Source organism: Triturus cristatus, chromosome 10, assembly GCF_964204655.1.
Source record: "Triturus cristatus chromosome 10, aTriCri1.1, whole genome shotgun sequence".
NCBI classification, from domain to species: Eukaryota; Metazoa; Chordata; class Amphibia; order Caudata; family Salamandridae; genus Triturus; species Triturus cristatus.
The window spans coordinates 909,460,494-909,486,506 of NC_140593.1; the positions used below are offsets into that span (position 1 = coordinate 909,460,494).

The 26,013-nt window shown below is 45.7% G+C and overlaps 1 protein-coding gene across 2 annotated transcripts in view; it reads left to right on the top strand.

The window, feature by feature from the left end:
* LOC146796239 (uncharacterized) overlaps positions 1–23,721 on the top strand; it is a 97,338-nt gene extending 73,617 nt beyond the window's left edge. Inside the window, exons 3-4 of one of the 2 annotated variants that reach the window (XM_085628732.1) lie at positions 11,974–12,075; positions 22,499–23,721. In XM_085628732.1, the coding sequence (XP_085484858.1) occupies positions 11,974–12,075; positions 22,499–22,699 (303 nt within the window). In that variant the 3' untranslated portion in view covers positions 22,700–23,721. The remainder of the gene's footprint in view (positions 1–11,973; positions 12,076–22,498) is intronic. The other variant, XM_085628733.1, reaches the window with a different exon arrangement.
* The last annotated feature ends 2,292 nt before the right edge of the window (positions 23,722–26,013 follow it).

Consider the following 26,013-nt stretch of genomic DNA (forward strand, 5'->3'; position numbering starts at 1 on the left):
ACAAACCAATCCACTTCACTGCAACCCACTCCAAAAAATCTGCCCCACTCAAATCCAACCCATTCCAATCCACCCTATTCCAATCCAATCCTCCTCAATCCAATCCACCCCACCTTAATCCAATTCACCCCAATCCTCCCACTCCAGTTTACCCTACTCAATCCACCCCACATTGAACTCCACTCCGCTCCAGGCCAATTCACCTGTGATGATGTCGAAAACGGCTCCGACCATTCCAAGATGGCCGCCGCCGAAGAGCGACCAGGCATTGAAGGCGGCGCTCTAGCGTCTAATCAGCGTGGTGTGAGCAAGCCTGTAAAAAGCGACGGACATCCGGTGAACGGGGTGGCGGGAGATTCGGAGACAGGAAAAGACGCAGAGGAAGCCGAAGAGGACGACCGGGAGAGTACAACCCTCTGGAGAACGGCGGGAGGAGCGGAGGAGCCTGAAGTCAGAGGAGTCGATCCAGGAACCACGGTCGGAGACCCAGCGAAGGAATACAGCTCCAGGAGCACTGCGCCCGGGACCACTGCACTCCCTGACGGAACGGAGGCTTGGTCTCCCAACACCTCGGCCCCGGAGGGTCGGGGCTCGAGGCGAGTACCTATTATCCAGCCGGGGCTTGTGCAGGGGCTGTGGGCTCGTTTTAAGGGACGTCACTGAAGTCACCAATTGTTTTCCCCCCCACGTTAGGCACATTCACTAGGGACTGGTGACGGTACACTTGCCCTCCCCTTTGTACGCTGCTGTAGTCTGGTAGAAGTTTAAAACCAGTTTGTTCTGTTTCTTTTCTTTTGGGTCCACGCTCACCTATTCCCCGAACGGAGCCGGGAAGCAAGCAAGGGCAGACGAGAAGTCGGACCTGGAGGACCCACACCTGTGTTGTTACCCTTTATTTTGATTCACTGCCAACTTTATTGTACCAAAGCAATAAAAAGAAAAGTACAACAGTAACCCAGTGACTGCCGGGGAGTGACTTAAGGATAGGAAGAGGGAAGGGGGTAACGAACGGTCAAGGGGAAAAAGGCCACATCACCCCACTCCAATGCACCCCATCTCAAATTAATCCACCTCACACTAATCCACCAAACCTCACCCCAATCCTACCCACCTCATCACACTCCAACCTACCCAACCCCACCCCAATTCAGTCCTTCTCACTGTACAACAATCTAATCCACCCCACTCCAGTCCATCCCACCCCTATCCAATCAACCCCATTTCAATCCACCCCACTCCAATCAAGTCAACCATACTCCAATCCACCCCACCCCGCTCTAATCCACTCCACTCCAATCCACCCCACTCAGTCTGGCCCACTCAATCCACCCCACTCCATCCACCCCTGCTCCAATACACCAAACTCCAATCCACCCTACTCTACTCCAATTCACCCCATCCCAGTTCAGTCCATCCCACCCGACTCTAATCCATCCAGCCCACTGCACTCCAATCCACCCCACTCCAAAGCAATCCACCCCACTCCAGTCCAATCCACAAACTCCAGTCCAATCTAATCACCCAATTTTACTCTACCACACTTCAATTCACCCCACTCCAAGCCTCCCCACTCAATCCCTCACCCCAATCCAATCCACCCCACCCTAGTCCTATCACTTCAATCCAGTGCACCCACCTCAATCCAATCTAATCCACCCCACTCCAATCCACCTCACCCCATTTCAATCCACCAAGCTCCAGTCCACCCCACTCCACCCCAGGTCACTCTACCACAGTCCAATTTACCCCACTCCAATTCAATACACCCCACTACCTCAATTCACTCCACACTATTCCACCTCATCCTACGCAGCTCCACTATATGCCACTGCACTCGACAACATCCTCTGACACTAAACCATTGAGCTCTACTCCCCCTTACTCCACTCTATGACACTGTACTCCAAAAAACCCACTCTACAACACTTTACTCTCCCACTCCACTCTACAACACTCTATTCCCCCACTCAACCCCATGACACACCACACCACTAACTTTTAGTCATGGTGAACAGCAGCCACACGGGTGTACAACTTATCAAAAATACATTGCCAAAGTCAATAGCTCTTGTATAGGTGCAATCTATTGGCTTTGCCAGTGCTTGTTTTCTATTTTTATCGTTCTTATATGGTGCACCAGGTACCAGAGCGCTACACAATTAAACAACTAATGCAAAGCATTTTACAAGAAATAATTTAAACTAGCTATCCACAGCTACAAAATCTCCTCAAACAAATAAACTCTTACAGGCAACATAGGTTGAATTTTGCACAAACGTGAAATTCAGTCTGTCGACTAGCCTTCACAGTGCTGGTTGTTTGTAATGGTGTTGTGTCTGGTGTGTGTATCCCAGGGATGCTATTTAGTCACACTACCTTCACACTTGGGAAGCTAACTTTCACACAAATGTACTCTACATTCTGTGGGCAGTAACTTGCACTGCATTAGAGACAGAGCAACTGCAATTTTACCACATAAGAGTATCAAACTATGCAAGAGGCTTAACCAAAATATTCAGCAAGAAAAGAAAAATTATGCTGCGTAATGAAGCACATTTTATGATAGACTTCATAACTTTATCATTTTTACATGTCAAGAAGGACAACATGGCCGACAAGTGAGGAGCTCCGGCCGGGAGCTCCCGGCCAGGGATAGCCTTTTTGGCTCAAATCCCCAAATTTTCCACCCCCTCTTGGTCCCTTCTACTCACCTGGTGGTCGCTCGTCTGCCGCGGTCTCCGTTTCTCCTTTGTCTCTCGTTTCTGGACGTTGGATGATATCAGGATATGTACTCGAACCCGGCGGAGCCGAGCAACATGGCCGTTGCCAGGTGGAGCCGCATCGCCAGCTAAAGGGGAGACTGGCCCCGGCACACCGCCAAGGCCGGCACCTACCCAGCCGGACAGCAGACATGTCCCATCGTTCCTCCGCTGCTTGTCTCCCCCCCTGTACTCCGGTGAATCGCTGATGGTTCGGCTGACGAAGGAGCCAGTCTCGACGGTGATTACCCCTCGCGGAGCTCCCTGGATGGCCGGTGAAGAGCGGGGACGAGGCTCACCCCTCCAGGTCATCCCCCGGCCCCTCTGAGCGTAACTACAGTTTCTTCCCTTACTGCCCGCCCTCCAGCATCACCCCTGATGGGACATCGGGGACACATGAGTGCAGTGGAAGTGAACCTTCTCGGCGCTGCGATGGAGGCTCCCTAACTTCCAGCTGGCCTCCCCGGTCCTTTCGTCTGCGGATTGTCTTCACCGATGCCCCCATTGTCCAGAGCCTGGGCATGCATCTTACAGCCTTCCGGTCGCCTTGGGTTTTGTGGCTGCGTCCCCCCTCAGACTGTACTCTATGTAATCATGCTCTCTGGGTTTTTTACTTCTGGATTTATGATTTCTGTGACTTTTTTGCATCCTCCCATTTTTGGAGATGTCTCCGTCGATTCCCATGATCCAGACCCGCCATCTTGTCTGACCTTTGCCCGTTCCTTCTTCCCTCCTGACTCCCCCTGATGACCCTCGAATGCTTTTCTCTTTTTTTTGCTGGACTGCCTTTACTCCGTCCCCCCCCAGGTTCCCTTCTCTCCTCTCACCTATTCTCTGACTTCTATTCTTGTCCCCCTTTTCCTTCTCTGTCTTTTATGAAATTCCATTTACTTTGTAATTTCTGTGCAACAAATGTTTTAATTATTATACCTTGTAACTCACTATGTTGCTATGTTGTTCTTTATGTAAAGTGCTCTGATACCTCCGGGTCTAGCCAGCGCTATATAAAACTCAAGATAAAGAAATAAAAGACGGTCTAGACAAAGGTTTCATCTTGTTAGAACCAGTTTAACACTCAAGATACAGCATAATCAGCAACTGAAAGGTCAATCTTTGTGCAGGACGTTCCTCTGCGGCAGGACATAGAGCCACGTTTTTAGTAACATTTGTTCTGCTTGAACTAGAAACAAATTGTTTTGTTAAAATCTGCAAACTATGCAGCAGATGATGGATTATGAGGCAAATGCAGCAAAGTCATAAGTATGCAGATAATGTGTTGTTACTAATCTTCATTACCCTGATTAAGGTCCTCCATATCCCAGTCCTTCCATTAGTGAGGCGCTCTCGAAAGGCCTTTGAAACGCTAGTCGGTTTTTACTGTTTATTATATAGAACCCTCACACCCTCTGCCATGCCTACAAGACCAGACAAAACCACAGCGGGAGGGGGGAGGCAACAGGACTGAACAAGGAGGACCTTATTCGGGGTAGTAGAGACACATTACCCCCTCATAGGACCTCCTCGTCTCAGCCCTTAACATTAGGATCTTACAAGTCAAAACACAAAGAAAAAGCATGACATCAAGAATACATGCTGAATACAAAGTTTAATAAAAAAAACAAAGCTTAAGATAAAGCTGCATTCATAACTCCAACAGCAAAATTGTCCACAGAAGCATGCAATACATCGAGACAGTAATGCTTGATAAACGTATGATGCAGTTGCCAAATAGCTGCCCTACAAATCCCAGGAAGCAGAGACAGATCGAGTAGAGAGTCCCTGAACCTGAGTCAGAGAAGCCAACCCCACAGATGTATAGGACTGGCAACTTGCCAAGCGCACCCACCTACCGATGGTGGATATGGACACCTTCTTGCCCTTAGCCACTCCCCCACTAAACACATACAGAGCAGAGGAACTACAGAATCCCTGGGTACGTTGCAGATAAATCTGATGGGCCATCCTAGTATCCTCCTGCCCTTGAATATCAGGAAGAACTATCTCCTGCTGTAAGTTACATTTAGAGGAGACTTTAGGGAGAAAGGCCGGAACAAAGAGTAAAACCACCCTGTCCGGCAGGAACTGCAAATGGGGAAAAGATATAAGCAAGGCCCCCAATTCCCCCAATATACGAGCTGAGGTGATGTTCAATAGGAAGGCAAGCTTAGCAGATAACCACAGTAAATCGACCTCCAACAAAGGCTCAAAAGGGGACAGCTGGAGACCCTGCAGGATGGTTGGCAGATCCCAAGAAGGCACAATCACCATAGTGACTGGAGGACAAAGCCAAAAGCTTCATAGCAGCCAAACCGCCAAAGGAGCAAAACCTTTCAGCGCAACACCGAACCCCTAGATGCAGGCATAACAGCCAACTGAGCAGCCAACATAGAAGGGGAAACATTCTTTAAAAAACCAACCCTGAGAAACTCGAGAATTGGAGTCAGTTCCCCAACCACAGGATCCACCCCATGAGAGGCTCACCATCTGACAAAAGAGCCCCAATGCTTGCTGTAACACTTAAGGGTGGGTTGGAAACCCTGCTGGAATGTTGAATACTCATCACCACTAGAGATGAACAACCCAAAGACCCTAACATCAAACGTTCAAGAGCCAGACTGTCAGTTTCAATTGCCGAAGATGAGGCAATGACAGGAGGAGAACCTGAAGTGGGGACGGGATCACTGGAAGTCAGACAAATCTGCCCCCGGACAACCTCATCAATAGCGGGAACCAAAGACGGCAAGGCCACAAAGGAGTAATCAGGAGAACAGACATGCTCTCCACCCGAATCTTCTCCAGAACCCTTGGGAGGAGGGGAATTGGAGTTAAAGCATAAAGAAGACCTAAGAGCCAGAATGCCTAAGAAGGCCTAAGATCCATCACTCACACCTGAAGATAAATTACTTAGGAACAGAACTGAGGAAGGTGGGCATTGCATGGAGAGGCAAACAGGTCCACCAGGGTTCCCTGAACCAGAGACAACTGTCCCTGAATAGAGGTACTGAAAGATGATACAGAACTGAAGAAGACAGGTTGCGGCTCAGGCTGTCCGCATGAATGTTCATGTGACCCTGAATGGAAACTGCCCTCAACACCCTGAGGTGTGATTCTGCAGAGGAACAAATCAGGGAAGCCAGACAATTCAGAGACACACACCTCGTCCAGCCTTGGCGATTCAGGTAACACCGAGCCACTTGGTTGTCAATGTGAACCAACAAATTTGTCCCCTGCAGCTGAACCTGCCAATTCCCACCAATTCGAGGAGCGAGTGCTGTCTGCCTGAGTACACTTACCATTGGCCTCCAAGAACACCAATGTGGCCCCCAACACCACAGACTGGCGTCGACATTAGCATAAAAGGAGGAGGAAGCTAGAAACTGATCCCCTTCTCCAGGTTAGTAGTTTGGAGCCACCAACCAAATTCCTGGACCAGAACAGCAGTGAGAGGAACCAGAGAATCATAATTTACATGGGAGGGGCCCAGTGAGACAACAAATGATTCATCAAAGGCTTGAGGTGCAGGCGAGCCCAGGGATCCACAGCCATGGGGCTGCCATCAATCCCTGGATCATCAACCAAGTCAGAGCCGGAGCCGACTGCTGAGCCAGGATATCCAACACAAGACTCTGCAGGGTAGCATTGCAAGCAGGTGGGAGGAATACCACCCCTATCTAAGTGTTGAAAAGACCGCCGATAAACTGTAGTCTCTGAGCAGGGAGCAGCTGAGACTTTGCCAGATTCAACTTGAATCCCAGGCATTGGAACATGTTCATGGTTGTTCCACTGCCAGTAGAGCTTTAGGAAGAGGGGAAGCAGAAATCAAGCAATCGTCAATATAGGAAAACACAGAGAAACCCTGAAGCTGCAAAATCCCCACAGTCAAAGCCAATACTTTGGCAAAAGTCCGGGGAGCGGCGGAGAGTCCGAAAGGCAACACCTGAAACTGATAATGAGCCCTGTCCACAACAAACTGTAGAAATTGTTGGATTTCTTGATGGACAGGCACATGAAAATAGGTGTCCTTCAAGTCCACGGTACCCAGAATGTCGCCGTGTTGAATGAGTGGAATGACGGACTGCAATGTGGTCATTCAAAAATGATCCAGCTTCACCCATCTGTTCAGAGCCCTGAGGCTCAGAATTTGGCGGTGAGAACCATCTGGTTTTGGGACCAAGAAGAGAGTTGAGTAGAAGCCCAGGCGCCTCTCTGCCTCTGGCACCTTGCAAATAGTGCCCTTTGTGACCAACTTTTCCACTCCAGACAACAGAACAGCCCTCTTCATGGGGTCTCCTGACAATGGGTTGACCCAAAACAGAGTCTGAGGAGGAAGACCCCGGAACGGAATCTAATACCCCTGATGGATGAGTAACAGAACCCACTGGTCAGATATCAAGCTGGACCATTGATGCTGGAACAAACGGAGCTGGGCTCCCACCCTGACATAGTCATTTCTGACCAGTCCCCTGGGGCTGCTGATTCTTGGGTCGGGTTTGTTGGAGAACACAGCCCCCCAACCACGGGCCCATCCATGAAAAGGCTGAGAAGAGGAGAGAACGCCCTGAAGGTTCTGCTTATGGAAGAAAGTTTTTTTCTGCACAGACAGTGAAGGCTTCCGCAATTTTTTCTCCTACGCAGAACACTGTACCATTGTGTTTAATTCATTCCCAAAAAGTTTGGGACCTTCAACGTGCAGCTTCTTAATTAAAGCCTTCTGTTCTGCTTCCAGACACCATGGCTTTGTCCACAGTGACCGTCTACCAGCCCCCATTACCCCATCTGCTGAGGAGAAAGCCAACAGGGTATCAAATGTGACGTCGGGCAGAATTTGAGCTAACTCCTCCATCTGCGCCAAGATAGGACTGGGATCCCCTTGATCCTGAAGACAATTAAACAACTTCTCAAAATCCTCAATAAGGACTTGTGAGGCATAAGCAGAATAAGTGCTCGCGCAGCATATGCCCGCTTCAAGGCAGCCTCCACCTTTCTTTCAACAGGATCAGAAAGGGAAGCCTCCTCAGATGACAAGGAATAGGTAGAAGCCATCGAGGATAAAATAGTATTGACCTTAGGAACTTGCGGAAATTGGTCATCAAACTGCGCCAGATGATATCCCTTGCCCAGAAAACGAGAAATCCCCTGCTTCTCGATACTGTGCCATTCCTGGGCCAGAATTTCCCTAATGATATTGTGCAAGGGCAAATCATCCACCACCGAGGCACTATACTGGGAATAGAAGCCATCATATATCAATGATTTAGGTTAAAATCCCAACAACTACCGAATATGGGCCAACATGCCTGAAAAAACATTACCCTGGACATATTTGCCTTCAGGAGAATTGTCTAATTCCTCGTCCTTATCTCCTTTCAGCTTTTTTGCAGAGTACTCATTCAGTGCAGCCTGAACTGTAGAATTAATTAAGTCCTGCAAGTCTGCCCTGGAGATCTGCAAAAGGTTGTCTTCTTTCAGCTCCTGCACATGTTTCCTTTTGGAACAGGACTTGCTAGACACGGGCATTGACTCTTCATCCCCCATGTTGGAAAGAGTCAAGTAGGAAATGCACAAGAACTACGTCTATTCATGTCGGCCTCCTAGCAACCAAGTCTCTATCTCACGAGACTTGGAAAGCTAAAAGACAACCTTGCTGCCTCCCCCGCAGCCACATACACTAACTTCATAGCTGCACGAGCCAGGTGCTGCTGGGACCACCTCAGCCCCTGAACGGCCTGCCCACGACTGCCTAGAATGCTTCCCGCTCCAGCCACGCACATGCGCGCGGAGTGCAGACGCGAGAAGGGCAAGGACGCTAACTACCAAGCACTACAGTGAGGCCAGCACGAGTTTAGAAAAGTGTACATAACAATGTGAAAAAAAAATAACATGCGGAATTGAAGAAAACAAAAGTTACACTCACATCACTTTCACTGCACGTTGTGTTCTGACACCCGTCTAGGGACAGGAAAAAAACAGGCATGGGGAGGGGTTTATATAAGAAAAAGTAAAAACTGACTAGCGTTTCATAGGCCTGTCTGGTGGCGGGATCGCCTCACTAATGTAACAACTAGGACAAGGGGGTCCTATGAGGGGGCAGGGCTTTAAGTGGGATGAAAAAACTGGGAGGGTGTCTCAAAGGGGCGTGGCCAGTGTAATTAAGGGCGTGGCTTAAAACACATAAGCTAAAAATCTGTGCTTAGCATAGTGTGCCGCCCAACTTGTATTGCTGTGGTGGTGCTGAGTGATGCTGTGGTGGTGCTGAGTGATGCTGTGGTGGCCATGATTGATGCTGTGGTGGCGCTGAGTGATACTGTTGTGGCACTGAGTGATGCTGTGGTGGCCCTGAGTGATGCTGTGGTGGCCCTGAGTGATGCTGTGGTAGTGCTGAGTGATGCTGTGGTGGTGCTGAGTGATGCTGTGGTGGCGCTGAGTGATGCTGTGGTGACGCTGAGTGATGCTGTGGTGGTGCTGAGTGATGCTGTGGTGGCACTGAGTGATGCTGTGTTGGTGCTGAGTGATGCTGTGGTGGCACTGAGTGATGCTGTGGTGACGCTGAGTGATGCTGTCGTGGCCCTGAGTGATGCTGTGGTGGCGCTGAGTGATGCTGTGGTGGCGCTGAGTGATGCTGTGGTGGCGCTGAGTGATGCTGTGGTGGCCATGATTGATGCTGTGGTGGCGCTGAGTGATACTGTTGTGGCACTGAGTGATGCTGTGGTGGCCCTGAGTGATGCTGTGGTGGCCCTGAGTGATGCTGTGGTAGTGCTGAGTGATGCTGTGGTGGTGCTGAGTGATGCTGTGGTGGCGCTGAGTGATGCTGTGGTGGTGCTGAGTGATGCTGTGGTGGCACTGAGTGATGCTGTGTTGGTGCTGAGTGATGCTGTGGTGGCATTGAGTGATGCTGTGGTGACGCTGAGTGATGCTGTGGTGGCCCTGAGTGATGCTGTGGTGGCGCTGAGTGATGCTGTGGTGGCACTGAGTGATGCTGTGGTGGCGCTGAGTGATGCTGTGGTGGTGCAGAGTGATGCTGTGGTGGTGCTGAGTGATATTGTTGTGGCGCTGAGTGATGCTGTGGTGGCGCTGAGTGATGCTGTGGTGGTGCAGAGTGATGCTGTGTTGGCGCTGATTGATGCTGTGGTGGCGCTGAGTGATGCACACTGCCACGGGCGAGACCTAAAAATGAATGTGTCCTTGTGCAACGTAACTGGTCCTCATGTAAAGCGCTCCGAAACCTTTGGGTCGAGTTTGCGCTATAAAGCGGACGTGGCTTAGAAAAGGGGGCAGAAAGGGAAGAGATGGTGATTGAAATGGAAAGACAAGGGAACGACTGAGGAAAGTAACTGAACAAGGAAAGTAAAGCAAGGAGAAAGTCAAAGCGATACAGAAAGAGAAGCGACAGTAATACAACATGCTTTTTTTGATAACTACATTTTCCAGTGTTGTTCCCCTAAGGAGTCTGCTGGTCTTGTACTGGGTGCCTCTATGTGCAAACACGTTGTATTCACATCTGCAAAATGAATGACTGTTGTCAAAGATTGCGGGGATAATTATAGGACGTCTAGACATGCATATTTCCCAAAAAAATGCACCCTTTTTGAAGTTTTGACTCGGGTCGGAAACGTAACATTATGCCACTTCTAGTGCATATGTATTCATCTCTTCTGTAGACAACTGAACAGCAATGACAGCGCCGCCCTCCTTCTCCATGTACACAATGAGCATCTTTGTGCGGTTCAGACCCTTGCACTGTAGATGCCCAGATCCCCGCAGCCATCTCATGTCAGGTTGAACGCTTTGAAGCCGCCCCCAGAAAATGCTTTCTGGACTGTTTCAAGTAGTTGAGCTTTAATTCGAGACAGAGCACAAGTTTAACAACGGAACCCAAAAGTAACTTAAAAACTCTCACCACCATACCGGCCCATCTTTTTCAAAGCGCACATTTTACATCCTCCTGAGAGCTAATGACATCATGTCTGATAGGAATCTGGAAATGAAGATCTTGACAGCCGAATGGAACTGCGTTCTAATCTTTGTGCAAAGCATTCCAACTCCCACTGCGACCTTTCACCAAGAATGGTTTGTCTCTTCTGATGCGCAGGAAGAGATAAGAAAGGCAGATGGCGAAGGCAGATGGAGGCTGCGCGCGTGCACACGAGCGTGCACGCAAGCTTGAGGCCAGGAAAAGCTTGTGGGTAGCACTTTGAAAATCCCCTTACTAAAAGTCGAGCAAGCAGCGCATGTGCTGCTCTAGGCTCAACCTAAAAACGGATCGCTTGTGTCAGGGCACAAAACTGAGCCCGAAAGAGACCCATTTCGAGCCCTCCTTTAAAAAAATGCCGGTGCTCAGACCTGGTGAGACCCGGGCCACTTAAAGCCCTGTGAGGGGGTAATGCCTAAGCCACACAATGGCATAATTTCAGTGCCTATGCTGCCCATAGAACATGGGGGCATATTTACAACCTGGCGATAAAAAATAATTTTATCCCCTAATTAGCAAGGCCACACTAACGCGTGAAACCTTGCTTTAGCGTCGGGATTCCTAACGCCCAGCTTTGCATCTCTAATGAGATGCAAAGTGGGCGTTCCTAACCTAACATGACAGGAGAAATGTCGCTAAGCGACATTTCTCTTATCATCAAGCCCCACGCTATGAAGCATAGCGGCAGGAAAAGTACCGATAACCTCTGTTATCGCTACTTTCCTTACACCTGCTTCAGGACTAACTTAGCCATGATATCCTATGGAAGGTGGATATCATGGCTAAGTTTGTGAGTCCCTAACAGCAAGCTAACGCCACATTTCAGGAGATTATCGCTGGGTTTCCAGCGATAATCTCATGTTAGGCAGTTACCGCTAGGATTTTTATCGCTGAGTAGATAAGCGTTGCTAATAGCACGCTATCTCAGCGATAAAAATCCACGTTTCCCGGCGATAATTATCCTCACGCTAAGAGCGCTGAGCAATAATTATCGCCGGTTGTTGCTGATATGCCCCATAAGCTTTAGTGCGAAAAAATACATAAACAAATCTTACAAGAATATAATTTCACTGTTTTACTTTTGTATTCCTTACTTCAGATACTTTTGGTGCTGTTTATCAAAGTGCATCGTGCTACACTTTTCTCACAGTTGCACTTCGTCAGTATTCAGAATTTAGACCTGTTGACTTGTCATTTTTCACTTTAATGGTGCCTGCACTTTCACTGTTTTTTACTGTCCCACAGCCTCTTTTTGTGGACTCGGAAAGACAGAAGCAGTGGAGAGAAAACGTGGCTGACGAAAGGGAAGAAACAGGCTATGAAAATCCTTCTGGACTACGGAAAAATGTACTGGACAAGTCAAAGCAAAATTTTCCTGAAGAAAGTAGCCTAGTTCAATGTCTCACTTGTGTTCTGTGCAATATCACTAACTCGTGTTAAAGAAACGTTATTTTCACCCATTATTCCCCATTTTTCTCATGATTGCGTTTTTGGGCGGGACAAGTTCTCATGAAAGGTTTTTGCACTAAAGTTCCTACACTTTGAAAGGCCATGGAATTCACCACTAGCATAAGTTATATAATAACATTGACCATTCGTAGAGAGCACACTGCCAAATTAACAGGTACTTTGATCTGAAATACGAACCTGAGTATTAATCTTTCGAAGACAGCTCATTATATTGAGCCTCTTAAATTATTCGAGAATAAGATAAGTTTGCAAATGTCTTCTATGACAATTTTGTGATATAATCCTACAAATTTGCTACGAATTTTGCATAAACATCTCTCCCACCACTAACGTTTGAATCTGAAGGCACATTGCACAGAAAAAAAGAGATTTGACTATGTTGTGCGAAAAATAGCTGTTACTTTATAGCGTTATAATACATTAAAGACTTTTCAAAATGCGTTGCGTGTCTCTTCAACTTAACGTATCTGCAGAGGTATGTCTGTCTCTAATTATGGTATCTAATACATTTATACTGCAATGGCATAAAAGAAAACTTATTATAGCTTCCCTTTTTCCTGGAGAAACGTACTGGAAAGCATTGATTGGACAGTCAAATAGTGACGCATTCGTTATGTTTTTTTAATGTTTTAATTCACACATAGAAAAAACAAATTGCAGCAACAATATAACCAAACACTTGGGGGCAGATGTCCAAGAAAGTGCCGCAGCGCGGCACCAAAAGCCCTTTGACTGCGCCACGCTGCGGCACTTTCAGAGCACAGGAATGCAACATATTTACAATATGTCGCATTCCTGTGCTCCCCCCTGCACTGGCGCACAAACAGCTGCCATGCGCCGGCACAGGTACCCTTGCACCATGGTGCAAAGATGCCTGCGTCTTGGGGAGATTGGTATTTTGCAGGAAGGGACCTTCCTGCACAAAAACAATCACTACAGGCATTTTCCACTTTAAATGCGTGCTGTAGAATGCAGCACGCATTGAAAGAGGAAAAAACGAGGAGAAATAAAAACATTTCTCCTCGTTGCGCCTAGCGACGCCATCTCTAGGGTAGCGTAGCAAACGGACCCATTTACAGATTTACGATTTCTCGTGAATCTGGAAATGTGTCTGGTTCAATGGGTATTGCGTGGGAACACCCACAGCAACACCCATGGAACACCCCTTTCCCACAATGTTCTGTGTGTAAAGGGGCCGTATTTACAAGGATAGGAAAAGCCACACAGGGTGGCTTTTCCTGTGTGGCTTTTCCTGTCCTTGTAAATATGGGGCAGTGAAAAGCGCTGCCAGTGAGTCACAAAAAGTGACGTACTGGCAGCGCAAGGGACTTGTAAATCTGCCCCTTTGACTACAAATCACTTTAACCAAGCGCATACACATAGCACAATCCATTGTAAGTCCCTGTGCTTTTGTCCAGTTGTGACCTTTTTCTTCTATTAGGAGTCTTGCTTGATCCTTCAGTACAATGTATTTATTCATCCAATTAATACAGAGGTTATTTCTAAGCACTGGTCGTAGGGAGTCAATTGGTACGTTAATTCACAGTAACACACAAAACACAAAGCATACAAAATTGAATGAAAAGTAAGAACTGGTCAGTTATGCAGGTAGAAAAGTGCCAGGAAAATATGTGGGTAGAAGGTGGCTTTGAGTGAGACATGGGGTATCAAAAACGTTTCGAAGAGCAGACCAGGCTAGGAGGTGATTTCCAGTGATGAGGATCTAAAAAGGAGGTGCACATGAAACGGGTAAAATGGAGCATTGAACCAACATGATTTGGGAGGAGGAAGGAAGAGGATAAGAGGGACATAAAGTTGTACTAGGGCAGATATAAGAAGAGGTGATAGACCATGTATTAATCTGAACATTAAAAAGGGAAAGCAATGCCTGAGATGGAAAGGACAATAAATCAGGACAATTAAATATGTTGAGGAGGAGAATTCAGGTCCTACCTATCTGGCAAAACGCTTCCAATGGCATACACCGGCCCGCACACTTCGCTCAGCTTTCCTGAAGTTGGTGATAGTACCATCCTCCCGTCTGCAGAAATGGGGTGGAAAAAGCTTCTTCAATATCACTAGCCGATGGTGGAACAACCTACCTCTTCAATTGAAGAACTCTACTGATCTCTTGGCCTTTAGGAAAGGACTGAAGACCTGGCTTTACACTCTGTAGTCTTGTTAGCACTGGTTTTCTACATCATGCAGCGGCTTTGTGGGCTACCTCTACAAGCGCCTAGATGCCCTCGGGTAGTAATGCGCTATACAAATATATTAATAAATGAATAAATAGGAGAGATGTGATTGGAAAAAGGGAGATTAAGAACTAGATGAAACGAGGAATTAAAAAAAGACATAAGAGAGAAAGAGAAAAAGTAGAGAGACCCAGGAATATGAAGGAACAGTTTTCAAGGCTTGAAAGAAATGGACAAGTACTTTGTTTATATTGGGGGTTAGAACTGAGCGTATCTTGCAAATGTTAAATAACTTGAAACGGAGATACCCATAGATTGTGAAGGGATAATCATGGTTTTATTACCGACTACGAGGCAGAAATGATATTCCAAATCTTCCTAATGTTATCATTTAGCAGCAGTGACATAATAGAAATATAGTGATTTGAAGGTATCAAATAGGCTTAAGTATAATGTGCTTTGGGGTGATAGAGAAACAGTCAGACACAAGTAGCCTCACTTTGTCTCTCAAATTCTTTTCCGTAGCACGTAACACCCAAGTAGAGGGAGGCCAGGAAATACTGGTAGACCATAAAACAATTGGTATTGGTCCTTTCATATGTGCAGATGATAATAGCCTGAGGGAGAAAAACCTGCTGCTAATGCCAGGGTTCTAACTTCAAGCAAAAGAGAGCAACAAGCTTGACTGATAATTCTTTCAAGGGAAGCTCTGAATTAACATGCCAGAGAGATAGGGAGACAAGGATCATGTTGCATTCCCAAGTAGCAGAGTGTTGTGGCAAGAAAGGCAAGAGGGTTAGATGCCTCTCATCATCTTACAGCCAATCTATATTTTCCCATTGCTAAGCATTAAATGTTAATGGTTTGGTAGGAGAGGACAGTGCATGAAGTAAATCCAATTAGTTAGAGAGGAAGCAAAGTGATTCACAATCCATTCCAGGCACCAGTCCAGCCGCATTATCCAGACCAACCTGTAGGATCATCTGGTGCAGGGATCAAAAATAAACATCAGAGCTTCTGAAGAAAGGTCTGAGAATTGTCTTTGACTCCAAGACCAACCAAACCAGAAGAAGCAGGTAGCCCTGGAGAAGCAGCGAGGGGCAATTCCCTATGAGACCCTAAGGGACAGTGGGAAGATCAATCAGAGCTTGTGGAAAGCCTTTTACACACCCAAAGGGTGGGGAAACCACACCTAGGAAGAGTAACAAGGAGAAATTAAAATTACAGACAACAGTGAAAGTGTACCATGGTTTGTGAATTGAGTTGAATTGAGGGAAAAGAGACTCCAAACTTTGAGGAAAGCACCTACTGCCCAGATTGCCACATCTGAGTGCCAGCTCATGAAGAAGGGAAGTTGTTGATTCAGACAGGAGGTGAAAGGGTCTACTTCCAAGGAGCCCCAAAGGAGTAGACGTGTCTGAAAGGCAATGGGATCCACAATTCAGTTGCTGGAGTTCCAAAGATTCCTTGAGTACCTGTTGGCTGCAGAGTTGGGAAGACCTGTGAGGAACACCACATATAAAGTGAGGCAATAGTACAGAGGTTCTTAGGACTCTCCTGAGCCAGCGCATGCGCTGCCCTGGCGAGACATTTAGTGAGTGGGCTTTTAAAAGTCCGACCACACGCTTTGTGTGGCATACAGTGTGCGGTTACGCACACAAGCACGAGCATAGGCGCCATCTGGCTTTCCTCTCGCTCTCCCAAGCACGCGTGCCTCGCTTTAATGCCCCTCCCCACCACAGTGCGCGTCTGGCAGCTTGTTTTTTTCTTTATATTAATTTTCTTGAAGAGCCCTGCTGCTGCCATTTGCTGCCAGGCCACTCGATATTCCAAAATCTGCTTTTGTGCACCTCTTTCTTCCTCATTCACTCTGTTGCTTCCCCCACCTGCCCCCATATAACCTCCATTGGTACTGCACCCACACAGTTCTTCAAATAATACTTTTTGGGGGGGAGGTCCCTGGCGCTGCCATTTGCTCTTAGGTATTTTCACATTGCAGTAAGCTTTTTCCTTCTAGTAAAATATGAGGATTTTTTAGTTTTTTCTTCACCAATCTTAAGTCGTGAGCTAAAGTCATGCGCATTGAGTTCTTAACAGAGTCCTATTAGACTTGCCAGTGCTTGTCAGCGTGTCCTCGATTTGGTTCGTACGGCGAAGGTCAAGGGAGAATAGCTGTTCTGTAAAACTGCCGCATGGCAGAAAATAAAGCGGCATGAGGTTCACCGGTTGACGCAAAGACTTGAGGGACCGTAGGAAGTCTCGCATTGACGTCAGCAGGCTCAGTCCTGAACCTCCGCTGCAAAATACTCCCCGGCGCAGATTAATGGCGCTGGCAGTTGAATCAGAAATCACCAACTAATTATGCCAGTCAGCCGGCTGCTTTGTCAGGATCCCACTTCATCACGTATAGTATAGGCTGCTTGCCAGGGCTTCGCTGCACAACAATCAAAGATTATTACTCCTGGCTGAGGAGTGCATTTTAGCCATCTGGTAGCGATGCACACTCGTCCCCTTTTCTTTATGTGTTTTTTATTACAAAGGTTTATTTGCAGGATTTGGGAATTTACAGCTAAGCATTGAATAAACCACCACTGCCTCGTATGTGACAGTTGTTTGCAACTCTGTACTTGCGGGAGATTTAATTTTGTGTATTTATCGCTTTTGTTTCTCAAGTATCAAAGCTTCACATTGGGCAGTTCATTTCAGTTGGCCGTGTTGTTAATTTGGCTGTTCGTGCCCTTATAAGTCATTTCCGTGGGGTAAAAAGGCTTGAATGGCAGTGTCTGCAAATGTATATTATCTTCTTTCCCATGCCTCTGCTGAGTGTTTCTAGAATATGTGGCTTTTGGTAACTCACAACACGTACGGAAATGGCTGCTCTTTTAAGCTTTGGGATTACATCAATTTCTACAGCCAGTGAGGGTAGTTATCACACTTTTTTTCGTTCTCCTACGTCTATATAACATGAACACTCAAGCTTGATTGCACACGAACAGCCATGCTTGTTTGCACTTACTTACAGAAGTCAATGGCACAGATGTTGCAGTTGACTTTGGGAAATTCCTTAAAGATTAGCCACGTGCAGCGGATTTAGAGTAACCCTGGGCGTAGTTCGCGAAGTAGCGCTACGCTTAGCTACGTGAAGTGCACATCGCACTACGCGAGCTACGCGTAGCACTACGCGAACGTCGCTTTGCGCTGTTCGCTATGATTGCACAGTGCCGGATGCTTGTCCACACTGTGCAATCATTGAAAACGGCATCTTGCACAGTGCGAGCTGTCGTTTTCTGCTGCTCGAGTAGATTTTTACTCGAGCGGCAGATTTCTCAACTCGGACTGGTAGTTTCTCATCGCGAGCGGTCACGAGCATACGTGACCACTCGCAATGAGAAACCTGACCTCCCCGCGTTGAGAATCTTGCCGGGAGGCTTATTTTCCACGCTCGCGATTGGCAACTTGATGTTGCTGATCGCGAACGAGGAAAAAGTTTCTCCGGGATGTCATTTTGCTTGCTCGCGGTCGCCAACTTGACGTTGAGGACCGCGAGCAAGCAAAAAATGACCGCGACGCTACGCTACGTGTGTTTGCACTGTGCTGCGTGCAATTCGCGTAGTGCGAAGTAGCACAAACTTCGCAAACTACGCGAGCGTAGTGTAGCGCTTCGCCCAGGCTTAATGTAGAGTAGCAAGGGGTCTGCAGACTGCTCTGTATCTGTAGCCAGGGCTTTAAGTGGGATGAAAAAACTGGGAGGGCTCTCAAAGGGGCGTGGCCAATGTATTTTAGGGTGTGGATTAAAACACGTAAGCTTAAAATCCCTGTGCTTAGCATAGAGTGCCACCTGACATGTATTTTGCTGATACTGTCATTGCATCCAGATATATGATACAACAAGTAGCATCATACCTACAAGAAGTCAGGACTATTGGCTTTGTCAACGGTTGTTAGTTGCATAAGATAAATAAGCGCCAACTATGGCTATTATATAATATTGAAAAGGCTTTCACTTAAAGCCCTGGTGACACCACGACAATGCTGCTGCTCCTGAGTTTAAAAAAGAGAAGGGAAATCCAGAGAGAACATGACTCTCTTTAAAGGATTTCCCTTCCCCTAGAACGCTCACCTGGCCTGATGTCATGCCGTAACTTCTCCAGAAGTGAGCAGTGGGAGCACGCGCACATCGATGTGTCTGATGTCACTGCAGTCTGGAAATAAACGGACCGCCAGTGCCAGGGCACAAAACAGAGCCCGGTAGAGACCCGTTTTGAAGTCCCCTTAAAAAAACTGCCCGTGCTCAGCACCAGTGAGACCCGGCACACTTAAAGCCCTGGCCGTAGCTCAGTTTCATATTGGAGTTTTGTCAGGCTCTGCTGCTGACAGTGTTGTGAGTGGTCGTGATATTCTTTAAGGTTATACAAGCTTGAGTTGGGATAGGAGTAGTTAATTCATCCAGGTAATGCACTGAAGGGCGGCTACTCTTCTTTCCAGATACACAGCCAATATATTTACTGATTTTCATCAAATCTTTAGAAGTTCAAGTATCTGCTGCTGGAAGGTGGTGTCCCAACCACATGTGCCAGCCATCTGGTGCTTTGTGATCAATTCATCGGGCTCTTCATTGTACTATCCAGTGTGGTTGGTAAGTGCATGAATCCCTCAGGATGACGTGAAACAGTTGTTGGGACTCCGGGACTTTTCCGCAGCCTTTCGAAGATTTAATGAAAATCATCATGCGGTACAGCTGTTTATTAAAGCGGGTCATGCTGTCGGAAACAGCCAGTGTCTGGGAATCCTACCACTATCCACCTAGAGCGAGGCATGGTGGTCTGCCATAACTTGGTTTTCTACTGCATTTTTTAATAGTTTTGAAGTACTTTTATTGTAATTGTTCTTCTAATAAAACAACTAAAAACAACATAACATTGTGAGAGCCATACATTTTACATAAAGTCAGCATTATTAGGAACAAATCAAACGTAGCCCTGCATAGCATTATGCTGTACAGCACTTGTGGACAATTCCTCAACTTTCTGATGCTTAGTATCCCACTTACTAGCACAAACAAGCATTGGCATTGGCACAGCCAATAGGTCTAGCCTTTGGGACCTAGAAAGTGTCAGACAACAGTTGATGTTGTTGCACCAAGGATATTGTGCTGCATAACTAAATACTTATAAAGTCCCAAAAGCGAGACCTATTGGCTATACCAATGCTTGTTGGTTAATGTCGCCAGGCTCTTTAACCTGGTCCTTCTGAGACTGTTGATGTGGATAGACAAGACATTGTCCATCTGGAGAAGGATGTTACAATGACAAGGATTCCTGGTGAGACTCTTAATGGTGAACATTGCTACCAACAGTTCTAAACAGACAAGTTGGAAAAAGGCTTCTTCACAGAACCAAACGCCTCCTATTATGTGGCCCTGGAGATTCATGCCCCAGCCCAGACTGCCAGCACCTGACTCAAGAAAGGCATCTAAATAAGAATCAAAGATGATCTTTCATTCCACACCTCTACATTGTTCAAATACCATCAAAGCTATTTCAAAGAGTCGTCATCCAGTAGAATTACATCCAAATAATTGAAGCTCCTCTTTAGATGAAGGTCTTTTCAATGCTGCTGAGCCCATATTGAAGTGGTCCTGGGAAGATTGCCTGAATTGATGAGTAGATTGTCCTGGTGCGTGGGTGAAGAGTCCTTGTGCTTTGAATCATATTAATAGGCAAATGCATGGTATTGGCAGGACTCTGTGGCTAACTGCGTCAAGCCGGAGCAAGTACCAGGTTTTTCTAGCCATCTCAGGAGAACCTTGGCTGGGGCAGGTCCCGGTGATTATGCATTTCTTTGCCAGAATTTAATGGTCTATAGGCCTCCTGTGTCACCTTGGGTTACTTGTGAGCATAATTAAAAGCTCTGTTGGACACCTGGGTTATTTTCCCCCTGGTAGGAACCTGAGCTGGCCACGCCGCCTCCTTGGCGGAAAGGGCTTAAGAGAGGGAAGATACCCAGGAGGTGTTTAATTGCACAAACGCAATCTGAAAGAATTGCTTTGATTGGCCATTAGAATCGGCCACCATTTCTAGAATTTAGTCCCTGGAGAGAGGTGGGGATTGTGAGGCTGGTCATAGTTGTCCCATGCAGACATGAATGCAGCAAGGAAAGGAGGTAACTCAATCAATATTGGTCAAATGGAGAGGGTGTTGAAAACAAATATGTGAGAGTTTGGCTAGAATATGGTGAAAGATAAAAAACAAGTCCTAATGGCTAAAAGGTCATTGGGGAAATAACCCTATCTAAAGTGTGCACTGGTGGAGCTAGCTTATGACCCTCGCTATCCAGATACCTCAGTCTGCCTTCCATCTGTCTCGGTGTAAGGAGGTCCTGTAGTCTCTCTCGTTCCCTGGACAGGATTTGTCAGTCTCTCCTCTATTTTTTTATTGGCAAATGTGTCAGGCAACGGTCACAGGTCAAGCACAAAACTCCGAGGTCACCAGCATTCAAGACATGGTGGCCATTGGTGACTGGCTGGCAGCTGGAGCACCGACCACCAGAGTGGTTAGAGAGCCCTCACTCAATATGGCAGTCGTGCAGTCATGTGTGGCATCAAACGGAAGCAACTGGCAAGAGTGGCATTCAGTAGAGAAGGATGAATGAACAATGCGGCTCCCACCTGAAGGACCGCAAGCAAGCGTGAGTGGTCTCAAGCTGCCCGCTGCATTCTTTGAAATGCTAGCTCACCTGGCAGTGGTTAGAGGTGTGTGGAGAGAGGCGCCTGAAGGATGATCACGAGGCGCTCAGGGAGGATGCTGGCTCAAACTGAAAAAGATAACGGAAGGACGATATCACAGTTAGCGAGACAAAAGTAGCCTGATGAAGCCAATTAGGAAGGGGAAGGGGTGAGGAAGTAACCTTGCTGAGTACATGCGGGAAAAAAAGAAGTACTTCACAGGGTCACAGCAATAGGAACTATGGTGAGGGAGGCTGTAGAGGCAAGACAGTGCTTAATTTGGAAAAGAAAGAGTGCCATTGCCGAAAGCTCTGCTCAGAACCCATGGCCAATGCAATTAAGTGTCAGCTAGCCCAATAACAAGGCTGCGTAGTCTTGAATTTACCTCATGCATCTTTAATCTAGTACCAGACACTCCCTGCAGGTTCCTGCTTTCTCCCTTGATGGCGGTTTTTCCGTCTTTCTCTTCCTCTTTCCTTTCACTTTGAGTGCTTTTCTCTCTTTAGCTCCTGTAAATGCTTGATGTAGAAAAAGAAGTGCTGGTGGCCAAAAAAGAGTGGCTGTGGCCCCGCCGACAACCACTGGCTCAAAATAAGCACTGAGGCAAGTAAAGCTTAGGCCAAAAGGCAAGGTGAACCCTGGCTAGTAGACAAAGATGATGAGTATTTATCTGCGGCTAAGCAGCAATTCATAGACGACTTCAACTACCTAGTAGACCTATCTGTCACCTTGACATCACTATTCATCCAATATGTCACTGCTCATGTGTGGTAAATTTAATAGGTTTGCCATATAATGCTCCTTCCGGTCTTGCTATAAAATGGCAAGTAGGTGACACATTGGAGATTTGTAGGGGAAAGGAGTGCATAGCAAAGTAGCATGTTGGGCCTGTGCAGTTCACACCTCAATAGCTTTGATTCCTTCCAATCACTGTACAGAGGCGTAGCATTCATTGTTGCAGCAGGTGCAGTGGCACCTCACCCCAGAGCCCTGAGGGGCCATTGAAACCTATGATGGCTGCATTTTACTACTCCAACAGCAGTCAAAGGGGCCATTTTTCTTGCCTGACAAGGGCCCATGGCATCCTTGCTACTCTACTGGCAGTGCCCTGTGCATACATTCTACGTCTAGTGCTCACTATTGTACAATAGAAATAGGAAACGCTTTATAACACTTTTTCGCAAGATGGGTAGTCATCCTTTACCTTCCTTACTTAATATGTATGTTAGTGTGTTCATAAAAAAAATGTAAAAAAACAAAATTGGATCAGGCTTTAATTTTCACACTCTAACTCTTCACCAATAGGCAGGAATCAAAGATAATTACATAGTAAAGCCTGACTTGATGTTGTTTTCTCTTTCTCCTTTCATCTGCCCCACAGCTTCTTAATCTGAATTCAGGACTGCAGAAGCAATCGGGAGAAAAAAAGGCTACAGAAAGGAGAGGAAGAAGATACAGAAAGCCTTTTGGTGTACGGATTGATTCAATGAATTTGTTGGTGAAGAATTCTACTAGTGGCACCGCCAACATTGCATGTGTTTCTTGTGTTCTATGCAGTCTTACCAACTCCTGTGCAAGATAATGCTGTTCTCACGTTGGTTGCCTGCTTTTTTCGTAGTTGCGTTTTTAGGGAGAGTTTTTCCATGCACAATCCTGGCTTTAATGTTCTTACAGTTTGGTGAACTTTGTAGTTTTAATGAATTGTAATTGTAATTGCATTTATATAGTGCTTACTACACCTGCCGAGGAGTCGAAGCATTTTTCAGTGAATAGCACGCTACTCCGGAACCCAAAGAGGATTAGTGGTGAATTAGTATAGGTGGATATGAAATTAATTTGAGCTGTGGACATGTGAGATTGTTATTTGGATTGAAAAAGGATAGTGGAAGGATAGAAGAGGGAAGGGTTTGCATTTATACAGCACTTGCTACCACCTGATGAGGTGTTCAAGCACTTTTCAGTGGGTATCACCCTACTCCAGAACCCAAACAGGATTAGCGGAGAATTAGTATAGGGAATTATTAAATTTATTTCAGCGGTGAACATGAGAGTCTGTTAGTTGGATTGAAAAGTATAGTGGAGGGATAGAAGAAAGAAGGGTCCAGAAATTGTTTTTTGATCATAGCAGTAGGAGGAGGTTTGGGATGAGTAGTGTTGTTGTGGAGTAGGAAGAGTCAGAGGGAAGGGTTTAGAAAGGCTTGTTTGGGAGATCTGAATAGTAAAAGAGCTTTGAGATGATGCAAGGAGGGGCAGAGGGGGGAAGAGTCTAGAAAGGGTTATTTTGGGGATCATAGTAGTAGAATGGGATTTGTGTAGGATCAGAGAGTTGATGTAGAGGATATATTGAAAGAGGTATAGGGTGAAAAATAGGGTAGTGCATTGGAGAGAGTAGTAGAATGAGGTTTGGGATGAGTCAGAGAGTGGAGGTAGACAATATCTTGAGAAAAGTATAAGGTGAGATATAGGATAGTGCATAGGAGATGCTGAATTAAAAGATAAGTAATAAATATAAAGATACAGAAGTACATGGAAGGTATATATGGATAAGGAATGTAATATATGTAGATTTAAGTTGCATCTAATAAACTTAGACTTTCAAGTGTTGCTGTACTTCAAGCCAATGCATTATTATTATTAATATAATTATTATTATGATATATTTTTTGTAATTCAATAGTGAAGCAATTGTAGATAAATAGTTATGATAAAAATTTACTTATTTATGCAGTGACCTATATACATGTTAAACACAGAATAATATAACTTTGAGTAATATGTACACTTGTCAAGCAGAACAAATATCTATATATTTATAAACACAACTATTATATATATTAATACAAAGGAATACACATATGTAGGTACACACAAATAGCCCAAATAAATGCTCACATGGACAGGGACATGCCACACATCTATGTTTCAGCATGGTGGTTACGTGGGGAAGAGCCAACTCTGGAGTATTCTTCTAAAGATAAGGTAGTTATCTGTGGATCTTATGTTTGGGGATAAAGAGTTTCATAGTTTGGCTGCTTGAACTGAGAAGGATGTGCCACCTATGTTTTTTTTCTTGTACGGTGGGAGTTTGAGGTAAGATGCCAATCTAGAGCTGTGGTTCCTTTGTTGAATGTATTTGGTGATTTTATTCCTGAAGAAGAGTGGTCCTGTTCCATATATCGCTTTGTGGGTGATACAAAGCAGCTTAAATGTGGATCTTCTGGCAACCAGTAACCAATGTAGGGCCTTCAAGGCAGGGAAGATGTGGACTTGTGGCTTTTCATGTAAGAGTAGTCTGGCGACAGAGTTTTGAATCTGTTGTAGTCTTTTCATAGTTGTTAAAGATGATCCGTGATAGAGGCTATTGGAGTAATCGAGTTTAGACAGAACAAGAGAGATGGTAGCCTGGACCTGGTATAGAAATCCTAGGTGGGGGATGATTTGTCGCAGAGTTTTTATAGTAATAAACCTTCATCTTGCTAGTTTGTCCACTTGGGCATTCATTGATAGCTTGGAGTCCATGGTAATTCCAAGGTTTCCTACTTCCTTGGATACTTTAGGCAGTCTTCCCAGATCACCAGGCCAGGTGGCGAGTGAGTCATCATTTTTACAATCGCCACAGGTGAGTATTTCGATTTTGGAAACATTCAATTTGAGATGGCTCCATATCATCCACTGATCAATCATACAATAAACTTATAACCGATTAGCAGGGCCAATGGAGGTATGTGGAAATGGAGGATCAAATTATGTGGCAGGCATTTCTTAATTATGCAGCATCATAAGGCAAAATTGTGGCAATATGCTTTCACTGTTTTGTTACTCTAGCACTCTATAAAGCTGTCTGCTTAAGTGTTGTACCTTATTAGTCACCTGAACACACCAGCAGCAATGAAAAGGTGACCAGTTAACCTTTGAAAGGGAACTGGCCATGTTTTTGTATCTGTTGATTCTCTTCAGCTTCAAATAAACATTTTATGTACAAAACTTCAAATTATGCTTCAGATGGTAAGAGCAATAATTCCATAATTACGTGGGAAACAGCGCAAATACAGAACTGCATAATTCAAGGCAGCATGCCCATCATTGCCATGGGAATTTTAAAAATATTAACAACATTACTACTGTTAGTGGCCACTCTGCTCATATAATGAAAGTTTGTATCAACAATCTAAATACTAGTTATTTCAAGACAGCTTAGTAGGTTTTGCACTCTTCATTTTAGTACATCAATTCTTGCACAAAACTGTCTGTGTAGACCTAGAAGGGAACAAATCAGATCAAAAATGCAGCCTTCGCCCCAGTATTTTGCATTTTCTTCTCTGGATCAATTAACATAACAAAAAACTTGGAACAAGTTATCTCCCCAATCAAATAGTGACTTGCAGCGGTTATTACACTGTGGTCTGTATGCCCCGGGGATCCACAATATCTACTTAGGGGTTCCGCAAATGGTTAGACAATTAATTAGTAGCAGCGTAATAAAGTATATACACATATAAAAAACATGGAGAATTGAATTTTTAAAATGCTTTGAAAGTATGCAGGAATTGAACTTGAGTTGTATGAGCAGTGCACTTAGAGCAGACAGAATCTAGTACGGGCGATTAGTGGCTTCAATTGAAGCGCCTCTATGCTCTGACACAAAGAGAACATGCATTAGGAGTAAAAAAGACGCAGTGATATTTAGAGTCTAGCATCTTGCTCGTCTCAGCATATCACGCCATAGGTTAAAAATAGAGCCACATTTTTTAAAAATGCACCAGTCTTCACATTAAAATAGAATTTTGCCTTGTGTATATTTTCATCCTTGTGGATTGTTTTGAAGATATTGCTTCATCCAGGCACGGCATACAGTAGTGATTCAGTAGGGGTCCACTGAAGTCAAAGGTTAAGAAC